A 15,794-nucleotide genomic window follows, 5' to 3' on the forward strand; every position below is an offset into this window, starting at 1 on the left:
AAAGGCCAAGGGCCCAGAGAGCAAACTGCAGGAGAGACTGTAAGCTGGGCTGCACCCTGGGCACATCTCAGGCACTGGGCTCTGTTTTTGTTCTTGTTTTTGCGAGTGCAAACACCAGGCTCAGGGCTGCAGGAGCCAAACCAGAGGGGTTGGTCTGTCATCTTCGTGTCGCTTCAGGTGTGGAACGTCTGGGACCCTCAGGGCACGGGGTGAGAGAATGCTGGTTTGGGTTTGTGTTCCAGCGCCCTGCTAGGACACAGCCGGGCAGGGCCGGGCTCAGAGCAGCTCCTTGGCCATGGCCGAGGGCAGGGCCTCCCGTGCCACGCTGGCAGTGCCCAGGCCTGGCCACCTCCGTGTGAGCAGCACCACCACCTGCACCGTCCTCCCGAGCCCCGGCTGCCCCGCGGCCCCGCCGGCCAGCACGGCCAGGGGCCCACGCCGGGCAGGGCCGCCGGGCAGCCGGGGGGGAGCGTGGCACCTGGGGCAGCCGCTGAAACGCTCAAAAACCTCACTGCAGCTGCTGCAAGCGCCGGGGCAGCACAGGAGGCTGTGCAGGGCCCGCAGCAGAGCCCCGTCCTTGGACAGCAGCTCGTGGAAGCTGGGCTTGAGCAGCAGGTACACCAGCGGGTTGTAGAGCGCCGAGGACTTGGCAAGGACGGCCGAGAGCACGAAGGCCAGCGCCGGCACCTGGCTGGCGTCCCCCAGCAGCGCCCACAGCGCCAGCACGGCGTAGGGAGTCCAGGCAGCCAGGAACCCCAGGCACACGGCGATGCTCAGCTGCAGAAGGAGCAGAGCAGATGGTGGCACCGTGAGCTTCCTGAGCATTCGGGGGATGCTGACACCCCCCAAACCCAGCCACATGCGGCAGGATCCTGAGCAGCCCTCACGCCCCCAGGGAAAGGTGATCTGCCTTCCGGACCTGGAATGTGGGAGAGCAGGGCAGCAACTCAGCACAGACCATGCACAGACCTGCTCCTTCTTCAGGCCACTCGTGCCCTGCCCCGCCTGGGGAGCTCGGGAATGGCCTCAGGCTGCTGTGCCAGGTGGGTGCAAAGGACCCAGTGACCTGGCAGGACCAGCTCAGCCTCTGACCCCAACAGCTTTTGGCAGCGCTGCAAATCCCTCCTGCAACCTGTGTGGCTTGGGAGGCCTGGAAGTGGGCTGTGCTCAGTCCCCCTGCCCTGAATGGATGTGGATGTTTCTTTTGGAGCCAGGCTTGCAAGTTGTTCTCTTTCTTGCTGGGTTTTTTAAAGGTTATTCGGGGTTTTTTACATATTCTTGGTAAATTATAGTATTAGCTTGTAGTCTGGGGAACAATGACTCATGCAAGCTCCTTTATGATCTTTTCCAATGTAATTTAAAATGAAAACTCCTCCACCTGATGACTTTAAATGAGGAGCTGACACAAACACCTGGAGAATTCCTCAGGAACAGCAGACGCCGGGCAGGAGGGGCCCTGCTGCTCACCTGCCCATGGGCAGCGGGCTGGGCAGGGCACCCCGTGACCCCACAGCCCCCAGTTCCTGGTACCTTGAGGAGCAGCCGCATTCCCTGTTCCTTGAGGAACAGTCCCCATTTTCTGTACCCCAAGGAGCAGCCCCGTTCCCCGTGTTCCCCATGTTCCCCGTCCCCTGAGGAGCAGCCCCGTTCCCCCTGTACCCTGAGGAGCAGCCCCGTTCCCCGTGTTCCCCATGTTCCCCGTGTTCCCCCTGTTCCCCGTACCCTGAGGAGCAGCCCCGTTCCCCATGTTCCCCGTACCTTGAGGAGCAGCCCCGTTCCCCGTGTCCCCCGTACCCTGAGGAGCAGGCCGTGCAGGCCGCGGGCCCCGCGCCGGGGGGACGTGTGCTGCCTCACGGCTCTCCGCGACGCCCACACCGTCCACAGGATCAGCGCGTAGGACGCCAGGATGAGCAGGCAGGGCAGCAGGTAGCAGAAGATGAAGAGGGCGAGGATGTAGAGCATGGCCCCCCGGCCGGAGGCCTCCCAGGTGACGCAGCAGGCTGTCCCGTAGGGCTCGGGGCCGTAGCTGCCCCAGCGGGCCAGGGGCGCGCTGGCGAAGGCCAGGGCGTAGGCCCACACGGCCGGCAGCAGCCCGGCGGCGTGGCCCCGCGAGAACCTGCTCCCTGCGGCGTGGGGAGGGCTCCTGTGGGCCAGGGGCAGCGGAGAGGGAGCTGCCCTGAGGCACCCACAGCCCCAGCCCCGGCACAGGAGCCCGGGGAGGCGCTGGGGGCCGGCCTGGGCCGGCCGCGCACCCCTCGGGCCGGAGGAGCAATGCCGGGGCTCCTGTGCTCATGGACACTGCCGGGGCTCCTGTGCTCATGGGCACTGCCAGGGCTCCTGTGCTCACTGCTGGGGCTCCTGTGCTCATGGGCACTGCCAGGGCTCCTGTGTGCACTGCTGGGGCTCCTGTGCTCATGGGCACATCCGGGGCTCCTGTGCTCACTGGGCATTGCCAGGGCTTCTGTGCTCACTGCTGGGGCTCCTGTGCTCACTGCCAGGGCTCCTGTGCTCACCAGGCATTGCCAGGGCTCCTGCGCTCACTGCCGGGGCTCCTGTGCTCACTGCTGGGGCTCCTGTGCTCATGGGCACTGCCGGGGCTCCTGTGATCACTGCTGGGGCTCTTGTGCTCACGGGCACTGCCAGGGCTCCTGTGCTCACCAGGCATTGCCAGGGCTCCTGTGCTCACTGCCAGGGCTCCTGTGCTCATTGGCACTGCCAGGGCTCCTTGAGGCCACCCAGACCCTGCCACCTGAGGGACCTTTCCCTCCCTGCAGATTGAAGCTCTGGGGGAGATATTTTGTTTTCATTTTTGTCCCAACCCCCATCGAATCTCAAACTCTCTGATCTTCTAAGGCTCGCTGTAAAGTGCTGTATCTTCAGACATTGATAGAAATAACATTTTGCTTTGAAACTAAGCAACTAAGAGCAAGATGTGATTCTGCACTTCCTCACAGGAGATGGGCTGGGCTGTAGGTAAGCCCAAGTGCCAGGCTGCCAAGCACTGGCTGATCAAGAGCAGAGGCTGTGCAGGGAAAAGCCACAGCCACGTGGGCTGCCTTTCCACAGCCAGCCTACACCTTCATCTTTCCTCCCACCTTTTTAGCCACCTCCTGAGCTGCAGTGCTGGCACCAAGGTGGCTCTGCTCCAGCACTGTCCTTGAGGCACTGAGAGCTGCTGGGGACACACTGGTGGCTGGCAGCAGACACTGGCTCTGAGCACACGGGCAGTGAGTGGGGGAGAGGGGGATAGGAGGGACCCTGGGGTGCTGGTCTGCAAACCAAACTGATATGTATGATTTCCCATTTTGTTTCTGTTTTTGGTCTTTAATGGAAAGTCTATTCTGAAGATAAATGCTAGAGGGAGGATTAGCAGCTGAGCTGAGGAAATTAAGGACTCCAAATTGGAGTAGGAGCTGTGTAAGGAAGATCCATGGCTCCCTCACTTCCTCAGGGGCTCTCTGCAGTGCAATCATTCACCTTAGCTCTGTGGAGGACATGCAGGTGAAAACAGGGCTACAGACATGAGCTGTGACACTGCAACCCCAGCCCTCCTGTGTTAATTATTTCAGTGAATTAAATACATTTAGCCTATGGCTCTCCCACCAGGGACCAGGGAAAGCAGCTCTCGTTGCTCTGCCAGAGCTTGTGGCTTCCCAGCTGCAGTCTGCTCTAGCCTAAGCTCAAGTCTGTGTATGGACCTTCAAAAACCTGCAATCTGCTGTGATACAGCCACACAGACCGGGGACATGGTTTAGAGCTGGACTTGGGGAGTCTGTGGTAACAGCTGGACTCAATGATCTTATAGATATTTTCCAGCCTAAACTTATTTCTGTGATTCCGTGACAAAATATTGACTGGGAACGAGTTGCCCTGGGGCAAAGCTTTCCCTGAGGAGGTGGATGCGGCTCATGAAAGGAAAAGGGCTCTGTTAACCGGGCGGGGTGTGAGTGGGGATCGGATAACGCATCCCAGCACCTACCGTATGCCGGGTAGCAGACCTTGAGGCAGCAGAGCGTGCTGAGCACCGTCAGGCTGCCCAGGCTGCACAGCCCGAACAGCACCCCGCAGAAGGCGTAGAGCGTGCACAGGGCCTGCTCGAAGAGCCACCTGCAAGGACAGCCTGAGGTGAGCCCGTCCCTGCCCCGGCAGCCCTGCCCTCGGCTGCACCGGAGCTTCTCCTGTCTGGGAGAAGCATCCTCCCATTCCTGCAGCAGAGCTGGGCTCGTGTGGGAGGCTCCAATGGGCTGCACGCTGCCAGCACCTGAGCAGCAAATATGGGCACGGCCTTGCCCTTGATTTGTTCCCTGAGCACCCCAAAGGTGCCCGTGGGTGGAGCTGGGGGTGCAGGAGCTGCCCTGACCCACAGCAGCTCCCACCACTGCAGTGCCGGCTTGGGCAACCACCCGCAGACCCCCTTTGCAGTGAGGAGCTGCAGGGACAGGGAGCAGCAAAGCACAGGCTGTGGGATGGCTGCCTGGGAGCTGACGTGTGCCCCCGTGGCACCCTGAGCCCCTCTGCACCTGCCGGGGCTCTCCTGGCTCCCTGGCAGTGCCACCGGGCCACTGGCCAGGGCAGAGCGGCTCCCACGAGGTACCTGTGTGCGAAGAAGGAGGAGGTGGCCAGGGGGAAGAGCGTCACCGTCATGCTCAGGTCGCTGACGGCCAGGTTGACGATGAAGAGCTCGGCAGGTTTCAGCAGGGACCTCTTCTGATGGGCCACCAGCAGCAGCAGAGAGTTCCCAGACAGGGACAGGACGCCTGTGGAGGAGGCAGAGCATGGTGCTGAGTGTGACAGAGCCAGGACAGCACCAGGAGCATCCTGAGATGTTTGGAGGGAAACACTGCGGAGGTCTGCAGAGCGTGGAGAGGGCTCCAGGCTTCCCTCTCTGGGGTGGGCTGAGCAGGGGAGCCCACGGGACCCACAGAGCTCTGTGAGCACATCTGGAGCTCCTTTACGTTGGATTGGATCCCTTCCCCTCCCTGAGATCCCACAGAGGTGTTTGGTAAGAGGGCAGAGATGGGATGAGGCTGCAGCAGGCTCCGGGTGCAGGATCTGGCCGCAGTCACTCGCTGCAGCTGAAGGAGCAAGGGGCACTTCCTCCCAGCTAGATAAACAACAGGAGCTCTGTGACTGCTCCTCTGATGTGGGGCCAGCGAGCTGGGCCCCTTGGCCTTCGCAATTTCTTCCTGGCAAAGTCACTCCTGTGAGTCTGCACTGTCCCATATCACGGTAACAAAATAAACAAGAAGAAAGGCATTGTGAAGATCAAGGAAAATCCAGACTAAACAAAAGAAGGCTCTTTGTTTGCTATTAATGTATTTAAATCAACAGTGGTGATTTAAGTTTTATAATAAGGGCTTTCTCTTTTTCATTACATAATTGTGATTTCATGGAAAAGAGGTTTCAGTGTCCTCAGAAGGGGAATCATTGCTGCTTTTGGGGCAGGTTGAGCAGGGTAAGAGTTCCTCCCTAATGGATTATGCTGCAATTAAATCTCATGGCAAGAACCCACTTCCAAAGCCACTGAATGGCCAACACTGAGCTCCCCTCAGGGAACAGGACTCCCACGTGGGATCTGGGCAAATCCAGAGCTCTGGAGGATTTGGAGTCACTGGAAAGCAGAGTATTGAGATGTTTATCCTTTTTCCCAGCCTCACAAGGCATTTTTCCCACAGAGCAAGTCTCACATCTGTGCTAAGTACACTTTATTAGCTTTTCCAACTCATGCAGAAATCAACGTCCAGCTCGGGTTCCAGATCCTCTTCAATGGACCTGAAGCTGGTGGTACCAACAGAGCCCTTGCCTGTCTCACCTCAGGTGGCTGCGGTAGAAGTTACAGGATATTCCTCAAAGTTATTTAACTTTTCAAATATTTAAAACCATAACAGGAACTTGCAATTCACCTGAGAGGGGAATGCAGTCACCAGACCATACACTTGGGTAACATGGGAAGGGTCGGTTTAATTAATCTGCTAATGACTGGACACTTCTGGAAGCACCAGTGACTGAAAAGGCCTGACTGTCTCTGGCAGGCAGCTGGGCAGGGACATGGGGATCAACAGGCCATCTTTCCTTACCAAAGACCAAATAGAGAGTGCCAAAAATCAGGTCTTCTCTCTCCGATAAGGTGGAGGTGAACACTGAGGTGTTGGATGCATTCCCCATCTGTAAAGCAAGACACACATGGGAGTGAGAGTGAATTCTGGCTGAGGAGGAGTGCCCAGCTCCCTGAGTTCCCCAGAGGATCTGTGACACATCCCAGGCCAGCAGGGTGCTCTGGCCAGCGCTGCCTGCAGTGCTGAGCAGCCTGGGGTGGGCTCAGGCTGGTAATCCCCCTTGACTGCCATTCCTCCAGCCACAGGTTTCACTGCTGAGCATCAGCCTTTGCGTGGCGATTCTCTGGGCAAGTCCTGGCCTTGTGTGAGTGCACAGGCACGGCATGTTGGGACACAGGAGCAGCCCAGGACACCCCCGAGCTGGCAGCCCCCAGGGCTGATGGGTGGCAGCAGGACAAGGGCCGGTGGTGGGAGGGGGCTCTGGGCTCCTCTCCTCCCACCCTGGATGCTCAATTCTTCACAGCCCAGTGGAAATTACCTTCTTTACTCTCCTGTGCTTTTCGGAGTGTCTGTGTACAGGGATGGGTGATTTACATCTCCCTGTACAGACCAAGTGACTCTGGACATGAGAACGATGTTTTCATTAATCTAATTGGGAACAACCTTCATTTAGAGCTGAGGAAATCACTCCTGAATTACTCATAATGCACAGCTCTCCCCTAGGCCACAGCTGATCTTCCTCAAGAGCCTTTGGAAGCAGCCAACTGATGCACATCACCTCTCCAAGAGGCTTTAGCAAAGCATCTGTGTATTCAGAGCACAGAGCCAGGGAAAAAGGAGGGACTGTGGCCACACAGCTGCACTGGTGATGAGACAGGGCAAGGCCCAGCATAAACAGTCTGGAAGGAATTGTTCCTGCTCCTCAGCACACATGCAGCAAAGGAGAGAACTGGCAAAGCTTGTAGGATTTGATTTCCTTCAGATCCCTGGCAGGTCTCCATCCTGCAGTACAGCAGGGGAGCTGCAAGTGTCCTGTGAGATCAGGCTGGCAAAAAGCACCAATAATCACAGGACAGGAATTTCTATTTCTGACACATTGCTTACGATAAACCTGATTTTCGTGATTGTGCTTGAGCTGCCTGTAAAGCACACCTCTCTCATTGTAATACAGAACTGATGAAAATGCATCTCTTGCTCTGATCAATGTGCTGTTGTCACTGACATAGACGATAAATCAGTTTTATAGAAATGTGGAGAGCTATCCCTCTCGTGTCCAAAAGTAAATCATAAATTGGATCCTCCCATCAGGGTGCTCCCTCAGGTGAGCATGTGGTGGGGGATACCTGCCCAGGCACATCCTTTGTGGAGAGTCACAAACTGCAGAAATATCAGTGCAGGTACCAAACACATCCGCAATGATTTCTGACAGAAACAGCCACAGGAGTTTTCTTCCAACTCAGAATATTCCAAACACATGGCTGTGCTCAGTCAAGATTAATCTGTGACTCCTCTGGGACAATGATTTCTGACAGAAACAGCTACAGGAGTTTCCTTCCAACTCAGAAATATTCCAAACACATGGCTGTGCTCAGTCAAGATTAATCTGTGACTCCTCTGGGGGGGATTCAGCCTAGACTGTCCTTGGAGGTACAGCCAGCACTGAGCAGCCCTTCAACATCAAACTGCTCAGCCACGTAGAGCTGCGTGCTCTGGGCACACAGAGCTGCTGAATTTGATTTAAGCTCCATTGCTCAGATGCTGCTCTGAGAAGAGACAGACTGTGAAAGCTCTTTCCCCTCAATTTAATCAGACTTCAAAATGAGATGCAGTTTTCCAAGCAGCTGCTGCCAGAGGTACATTACGAGGAAACCCTCGTATTCTGCATCCCAGCCCTTATTCCTGTGTTCACGGGAAGAATCAGACCTAAACCCAAACCTACACCCACGCCTGTGTCTGGCACCTGGGAGAACACTGGCATGGCTGGACTGGCCTGCATGGACTCTGTCTGCATGGAAAATCCTGCTTTCATTTTGTGTGATTACCAGCTTTGCCCTTTTCTCCTCCAGACTTGAACAGTTGCTTTCCTTCAGCAGACATGCTACACAGCCAGAGTCTGCCTTGGAGAGGAGGAAGAAACCTGATGAGCCTGGAAGCCCTCCTGACCTCCAGACTCTTTTGATAGTCAACAGCAGAAATCAATTTCTGCAATTCCCAGCACAGGGGAAGCTCACACACTGTTGCCTACCTAGCAAATAGTGCAGGCTTTAGAAAAATCACAGAATAGCAGAAGCACACAGCTGGGCAGCGCTCAGGGTGGGAAGGACAGACAGCAGTGTGAGGACAGACCCCTACTCAAAATCACAGAGTTCTCCTGTGCCACGGCTGCCCCTCCCCACCAGCTACCGACAGTACAACCTGCTTTCTGCCTCAGTTTCCCACCCGGGACTCCTGCAAGCCTCTTTTAGGGGAGTTCAACCCTGCCCACAGCCCCAAGCGTGTCACTCGCTCACACACACCGCCGGTGCCCAGGGCAGGCCCGGAACGCACAGCTCGGCCCCGGGGGGCTCCCGGTGCTGCTGCACCCGGGGGATCCGCGGGACCCCTGTCCTGCCCTCACCCGGGGGATCCGCGGGACCCCTGTCCTGCCCTCACCCGGGGGATCCGCGGGACCCCTGTCCTGCCCTCACCCGGGGGATCCGCGGGACCCCGGTCCTGCCCTCCCCCGGGGGGATCCGCGGGACCCCTGTCCTGCCCTCACCCGGGGAATCCGCGGGACCCCTGTCCTGCCATCACCGGGGGGATCCGCGGGACCCCTGTCCTGCCCTCACCCGGGGGATCCGGGGGGTCCCTGTCCTGCCCTCACCCGGGGGATCCGCGGGACCCCTGTCCTGCCCTCACCCGGGGGATCCGCGGGACCCCTGTCCTGCCCTCACCCGGGGTGGGGGCACCCGGGGCCCCGCATCCCTCCGGGGCAGCGCCTCACCTTTCCCGGAGGGGTCCCCGGCGCTTCCCGTTCCTCTCCCCGCCGCAGGATCTTACCGGGGCTCCGCGGGGCGGAGGCGGCTCCGCCACTCGCTCAGCACCGCCGGCGACGGACAGCTCCGCTGGGCACGGCGGGGGTCCCTGTCCTGCCCTCACCCGGGGGATCCGCGGGACCCCTGTCCTGCCCTCACCCGGGGGATCCGCGGGACCCCTGTCCTGCCCTCACCCGGGCTGGGGGCACCCGGGGCCCCGCATCCCTCCGGGGCAGCGCCTCACCTTTCCCGGAGGGGTCCCCGGCGCTTCCCGTTCCTCTCCCCGCCGCAGGATCTTACCGGGGCTCCGCGGGGCGGAGGCGGCTCCGCCACTCGCTCAGCACCGCCGGCGACGGACAGCTCCGCTGGGCACGGCGCTGCGCTGAACTGAACTGTCCGCACCGCTCCGTGTCCCTCCCGCACCGCTCTGTGTCCCTCCCGCACCGCTCTGTCCCTCCCGCACCGCTCTGTGTCCCTCCCGGCTCTGTCCCTCCCGCACCGCTCTGTCCCTCCCGCACCGCTCTGTGTCCCTCCCGCACCGCTCTGTCCCTCCCGCACCGCTCTGTCCCTCCCGCACCGCTCTGTGTCCCTCCCGCACCGCTCTGTCCCTCCCGCACCGCGCTGTCCCTCCCGCACTGTTCTGTCCCTCCCGCACGGCTCTGTCCCTCCCGCACCGCGCTGTGTCCCGCCCTGCCCGCGGCGCTGGCCGGGCCGAGGGACAAGGGACAAGGGACAAGGGACAAGGGACACGGCCTCCACCGCCCCCGTGCCTGCCCCCGGCCCGGTCACTCCGCCAACCGCCCCTGGAGCCGCGGTTTTCCCAGCAAGGGAAACTGAGGCACCAAGAGGGTTCTGAAGAGCTCTCCGTGGCCTCAGCGCTCCCGGGCTCGTTTTTAGCTCTCCTTGGCCACCCCTCTCGTGTGCCCCGAGCAAGACAGGCTGGTCACTCGCTCACCTGTCCCTGCAGACCCGGCTGGCCACCGGGCAGGACCCCGCGGCTCCAGGGACGTGCTCAGAGTGACGGTGGCGACGGGGACATGGGGATCGCTCACTGAGTCTGTCGTCAGCTGGAGCTGGGTTTTGTTTTCCACCCAAAGCATTTGATCTCTCTCTGCTTGGCAAAACACGAGTCACAGCCATCACTTAATTTTGTTAATGTCCTCTACACCAAGAGCTTTCCCCTGGTTGCCAGTAAGAAATGGGAACGATATCAAAAATCCTAATATTAATTTTTTGAGCTCCAAATACTGCCAGGGCTGCTGGTCAGCTTGGATCCAGGTGCCTACATTTGCTTCAGAAAGGAAATCCAAAGCTGGAGAGATGCACAGCAACAGCTTTGTGTACCTACATGTGTGAAAGAGAATCATTTATGGGCTCACCAGCTATGTAAATAGATGCATGCTGAGATTGTTATAAACTGAATGTTATTTGTTGTTTATGTTCCAGAAATACAAAAGGCCTCAGCCAAGTCTGAGGCCCCATTGTGCAGCCTCTCCACATGTCCAGAGTTAACCCCAAAATCCCAACATGCCCCAGGGAATGTGCCTCATTTTCTCCCTTTCACCTGGAAGGGACCTGGGGGAAGATGCTCAGTAACAGCCATGGGACAGGGAGTTCTCAGCAGTCAGGATCTCACACAGGAGCAGCAGCACTTTCCACTCCACACCGTGCTGCCTGCAGCTACTGCCCTTTGTGGGCACACCTGCAGCATTGCATGATTGCTTTAGAGGGTTTTCCTTGGGAACCAACCTCCTTCCCAGTGTGTCTTTCCTCAACAGCAGCACTGCATCCATCAGCCCTTCTCACCCAGCCTGGGAAGAGGGACTGAAGCCTTTGGGATAATTGAGTTCCCACCTGGTTTGTGTGGCAGGGGAGCTGTGTGAGAAGGGGAGGAAGCTCAGGGGGATGCCATGGAGCACACACAGACCCCAGAGTGCTGCTTCCCCTCATGTCTGCAAGAGTTTTCTCAGAAGAGATGGAGGAGCCAGGGGTTATGGAGGTGATGGGGCAGGAAACCAAACCTGCAGGAAACCAGGCTCTACATTCTTGGCTGTCCATGGAGCAGCTTTTTCTTCTTAAGCCTAAGCACACAGAGAGCTGTGCTCAAGCCCAGGCCCTCCACCCTTTTAACATTGCTTTTATGGCAGTGGTCAAGGCAGAGACTTCAAAGGAGCCCTTTGGACCTGGGAATTAACCAGCAGATTGTCTTCTGGAAACCAAAACTGACCTGAGGCATAATTCTTTGCTGTGAATCCTAGAGAGGCTGCTGCAGTCTTTGTTATCTCAAGCAACTAATTTTGTTTTCTAAGTTCTCCCTTCTTCATCCTTCCAGCAGCTGGAACATCTCCTTTAACAATGCCAGGTTCCAGATCCAGGAGCAAGCATTCCAAATTCCAACTGTGAAATGAAGATTACGGACTCCTTTTCTTACAAAGAACTTGAAGATGGAAACAAACAAAATCCAATTACTGTGGCTTTTCAAAATGTGTGTCTGGACTCTTCTTCAGGCAAGTGAAGCTGGCAGGGGGGTGAGATGCACATGCACATGCAGGGGTGCCATGGCAGACCTTCCTGCTCTGCCCCAGGGCTGCCTCTCCTGCTCCCCAGCTGCTCCGTGGGGATGTGGTGTCACTCCTGCACAGGTGAGGAAGGGACAGTGCAGCCCAGCTGCTCCTTAGCATTTCTGAACTCCAGATGGTGGGAGAAACCTGAAACTCATACCCCTCTGCCTCCGAGAAACCACCAGACACAGGAGCCCTTCCTGGGAGCACCCCACTGAAATGCTGGCAGCAAACTCTGGCAGTGTCAGAGAAAAGAAGGTGAGGCTTTGAGAAACACCAAAATCTGGCTGAGTTTGGACCTCCTGCCCTGTGGCTCTGCCCGTGCTGGAAGGCACTGACCACAGATTTTGTCAATGCCTGCCACATCCAGAGTCAGAAGCAAAGGGGGAATCCTGCCCAGCATCCTTGTAAGGATTCACTTCTGCCTTGTTTGCTATTCTTTGTGCACAGCCAGCAGCACAGCTGCAGCCCAAACCCCTCGGGACTAAAGGACAGACTGCAGGTGAGGCACCAGGAGGACTCACCCCTCTGTCAGCACTTTGTGGGGGCAGGAAAGGCCACGTGAGACCAAACAAGCCATCCTAAACCATCACAGACTGCTCGTGGTGCAGCCCAAGAGAATGTCTGTGCTGACCAAACGGAGTGGGACCGAAGGGGGCTTTGGACTCTGCTCACGTGGCTTTGCCCCTTCCAGAGAGGCCCAAGGGGCTGAGCACAGCAGAGACTCTGCAAGTCACTTCCCAGCTGCACTGCCTGCATGAGCAGGGCACCTTAGCCAAGTGCTATTGTCCCCAGAGCAGAGAACTTGTGAAGATCAGTCTGAGAGGTCTCCAAGCCAGGCAGCTGCAGCTAAAGCCTTGCATAGCACCCCTCTTGGCTTCCACTCAGACCACAAGAGCATTTAATTCTAGAGAGCCAACAGACAGCAGAGGCTCAAAGCAGCAATTCCAATTGTATTCATAAAGCAGACAGTGTCCTAAGCTTTGGAACAGACAGAGCTTGACATAATCAATGAGGGCAAAAATATTTCCCTAAAAGCGTGCTCCTAAGATTTGACCTCAATCACAGCAGATTGAAAGGTGGACTAGGTCAGATTTATTGAGACAAAAAATGATCACCAGAAATAGGCACAGAGGAAGGTTCTGAAAACAATTACCTGAATGCAGAGTGACGTTCTCTGTGAAGCCTCCTCCCTCCCCTCGCAGGGCCCTCTGGTTATTTGGCTGGAGCAGGGATGTACCAAAGCAGTCACAGTACATCACACTAATGAAATTAATCTGGAAAGCATTACTTCCAGCTCTAGTGCACTCACTTTTCATGAATCCTGTCACTCCCCAGGCCTCTGTTCCCCACTGCACGCAGCATTAACAGTATTTATTTCACACATGGGGTAGGAGGTTCTGCTCATTACCTGTCTGTGCACGGCTCTGAAATCTGCATGCAAGGGGTTTTTCAGCAGCCAGTCACATTTCCTCCTTTAGCATCTCCCAGGCACATTTTGTACCTGCTAATCCGACCCACCAGTCTGCTGTGCCCCACTCCCAAGTGACTCACAGGTGTCTGTGTCCATGCTTCCTGTGCCTGACCTTCAGGGAAGGGAGAAACCCCACGCTTGTCTGACAAGCTTCAGGCCCACTGGCTGGTTTTATCAGCCCATATTTCTCCCACCTCTTTGTGTTCTCATCTGATTTTATCGTCACTTCATTCTCACCTAGCCCAGCTGAGCTCACACACCCAGAATTTCCTGAGCACTCCTGTGCTGAAGAGGCAGCTCAGCACCTTTGCAAGTGGGTCAGGGAGGGACCTGAAGGGTGACATTTAGTGAGAAACAATGCTGGGCGGTGGCATTCACGTAGGACAGATCCAAGCTACACATGCTGTTGCCCGGCTTCCTACCATCTGCACACCAAGCTTTCAGCTCTGTGTTAAATACACATTTATTCCCATGCTTGTATACTTAGCAGGAGGCATGAGGTAACACATATGTTGCTCTCGAGATGCACTTCCCCCCTCACGATTTGTGCTTGTGACTGTAATGGAAATATATATTAAATACATGTATTTCTGTTCGTGTATTTGGCTTTTCAGTGCCACCCACAATTCCCCCTGCCTGCAAATTCTGGCTTCTCACATCCCACTTGTCCTCCCTGCTTTGAATGCTGCCTGCCTCTTAAAGTCCAGCTGGCCAGAGCTTAACCCTTGACTTTCAGGATCCTCCCCAGGTAAGTCAGCCCTGCTCAGCTCCACAGCCTGACAGGGCACTGCAGAGCATCCCTGGGAGCACCTGGGGGCTGCATCCCACCTCAGCCCAGCAGGGTGCCCCCTCTGCCCCTTCCCTGCATGGAGGGAGCCTCTCCCCCACAGCACCTGCAGGGAACAGACTGAGGGGAGCAGGGAGAGGTGTGGAGTGACCCCTGCAGGGCCTGGGCAGGCTCTGGTGCTGGGAATCAAGGTTAGCCCTGGGGTGGACACCTGGCTAAAAGGCTGGAGAGCAGAGGGCACAAACCCCAAAGCCAGTAAGGCAGCACTCAGAGCAGCAAAGGAGCACCCACACAGCCTGAGGTTATCCACCACAGCAGGACACCCGCCAGCTCCTGCCAGCAGCCCTGCAGAGGAGGCTGCCCCAGCTCACATCCTTCACTGCCAGGATGAGCATGAGGATGAGGATGAGGATGAGGATGAGGGCTGGCTGCTGGGAGTCGTGCAAAGGTCCCATTGTGTTCCAGAGGTTATCCCAAAGGAAAGATGTGCTCAGGTCAAAGAGCACTCCAGTTCAGCCTTTTGTAGCCCTGCACTGCGGTGCCTCCTGCATGCACACCACACTTTCCTGCTTTCCCCAGCAATCCCCCAAGGATGGCACGCTCCAGGCTGCCACCAGACACGGGTCCCACTGCACCTGTAAGTTTAATCTCCTGCAAATCCTCTGCAGAGTGCAGCCAGGTCCCCCAACCCGCAGCTGGCACTGCAGAGCGGAGCAGCTCGGGCTGGCACTGCCAGCCCCACGGCCCCAGCACTCACAGGACAGAGCCCCCCTGGCACCGAGCTGCACGCAGCCTGTGCCCCCTCTTAACACACTACAAAAAATCCCTGTTTTGCTCAAAACATGGTGGAGAGACACAGGAACCTGCACCAAGCCCTCCTGTCTCCCAGCTCTGGATGTTTCCCAGCCCTGAGAGCAGCACTGCTGGGAAGGGCTGCATGCCTGACACCCCGGAGTGAATTCCTTTAATTTTTGGTTTACTCTTTTCTAATGCTCTTTTCTTTGAACACGTTCAGACTTAGTGTCTTATTATTTTATTTCCAAGTTATGGAAGACTAATTTGCATTAAAAATGCATCAATTTAAATAGATCTTTAGCTAGACTTTCAAATTATTTCTAATTAATATTCCCTTTGAAATCTATCAACTTTCTTTGTTGCTACCTAGCTTTTCTGCATTAGGCTATAAAACTAGTATTTCAAGGAACAGTCACTTTTGTGTGTAGTAATCAGACACCATTATCAGACTCAATTTTTAAGCCAATTTTTCCTTCTCTTCTCTGAAGGACTGTCAGGCCAATAACTTTCTCCCCTTATCTTCCTACTCATTCTGCTTCTTGGCACCAATATAATTGCTTTCCCACATTTCTTTACTCCTCAGCTCGACAGTTTTAAATGAGCCTTCCACACCTTGGTTTTACCTAGCATGAATTCTGTGCCCTCCCTTCCTCTCCCTGCTGCACAGGGCAGGTTTAACCAGGCGCAGTCAGCGCTCCCCAGCACAATCCTGGCAGGTTTGGGAGCCTGCCTCTGCTTTTGGAATGCAGCTGTGCCTCCTCGAGGGGTGCCTAGGGCAGGTTTGGAACTGAACATTTGCCCCAAACACAACCCCCCTAGAAACCCCTTTGCTTGCTGGGAGCCCCTGACCCAACAGAACTGGAAAGCAGGCTCCCCTTCAGCAAGCTGCTGGTGGGGCAGAGCTGCTGCCAGTGCTCCAGGGACAGCTCCTGCTCCCTGGGGAGGGAGAGCTCTGGACATCTGCAGCTGAGCTGCTGCTCTTCACCAGCACCACGTCCCAGGAGAACGTGGAAGAAATGGAGAAACCGGGCCGTGACTTCCAGTTTGACAGGGAAGGTGTCTGCTGACAGTGAATGAACCTCCCTGTGACTTCAAGCTTTGTTGGGG

The 15,794-nt window shown here is 56.6% G+C and overlaps 1 protein-coding gene across 1 annotated transcript; it reads right to left on the reverse strand.

Annotated features, from left to right (window-relative positions):
• Window positions 1-276: 276 nt before the first annotated feature.
• LOC121342983 (opsin-5-like) lies at window positions 277-6,165 on the reverse strand. Its single transcript, XM_041417760.1, has 5 exons — window positions 6,078-6,165; window positions 4,595-4,757; window positions 3,980-4,107; window positions 1,795-2,123; window positions 277-777 (listed from the first exon to the last, which is right to left on the reverse strand). The coding sequence occupies exons 1-5, from the start codon at window positions 6,163-6,165 to the stop codon at window positions 277-279; spliced, it is 1,209 nt and encodes a 402-aa protein (XP_041273694.1).
• Between the last annotated feature and the right edge of the window lie 9,629 nt (window positions 6,166-15,794).

Source organism: Onychostruthus taczanowskii, unplaced genomic scaffold (genome assembly GCF_017590055.1).
Source record: "Onychostruthus taczanowskii isolate IOZ18803 unplaced genomic scaffold, ASM1759005v1 scaffold57, whole genome shotgun sequence".
In the NCBI taxonomy this organism is placed as follows: Eukaryota; Metazoa; Chordata; class Aves; order Passeriformes; family Passeridae; genus Onychostruthus; species Onychostruthus taczanowskii.

What these genes read in the sequence shown, in the direction of transcription:
- LOC121342983 (XM_041417760.1), bottom strand. Translation starts at nt 6,165, where the DNA reads ATGGGGAATGCATCCAACACCTCAGTGTTCACCTCCACCTTATCGGAG. An exon ending in CACTCTCTATTTGGTCTTTG is followed by an intron (nt 4,758 to 6,077) that starts GTAAGGAAAGAT and finishes CCTCCTCCACAG; the next exon opens with GCGTCCTGTCCCTGTCTGGG. An exon ending in TGCACGGCCTGCTCCTCAGG is followed by an intron (nt 778 to 1,794) that starts GTACGGGGGACA and finishes CTCCTTCTGCAG; the next exon opens with CTGAGCATCGCCGTGTGCCT.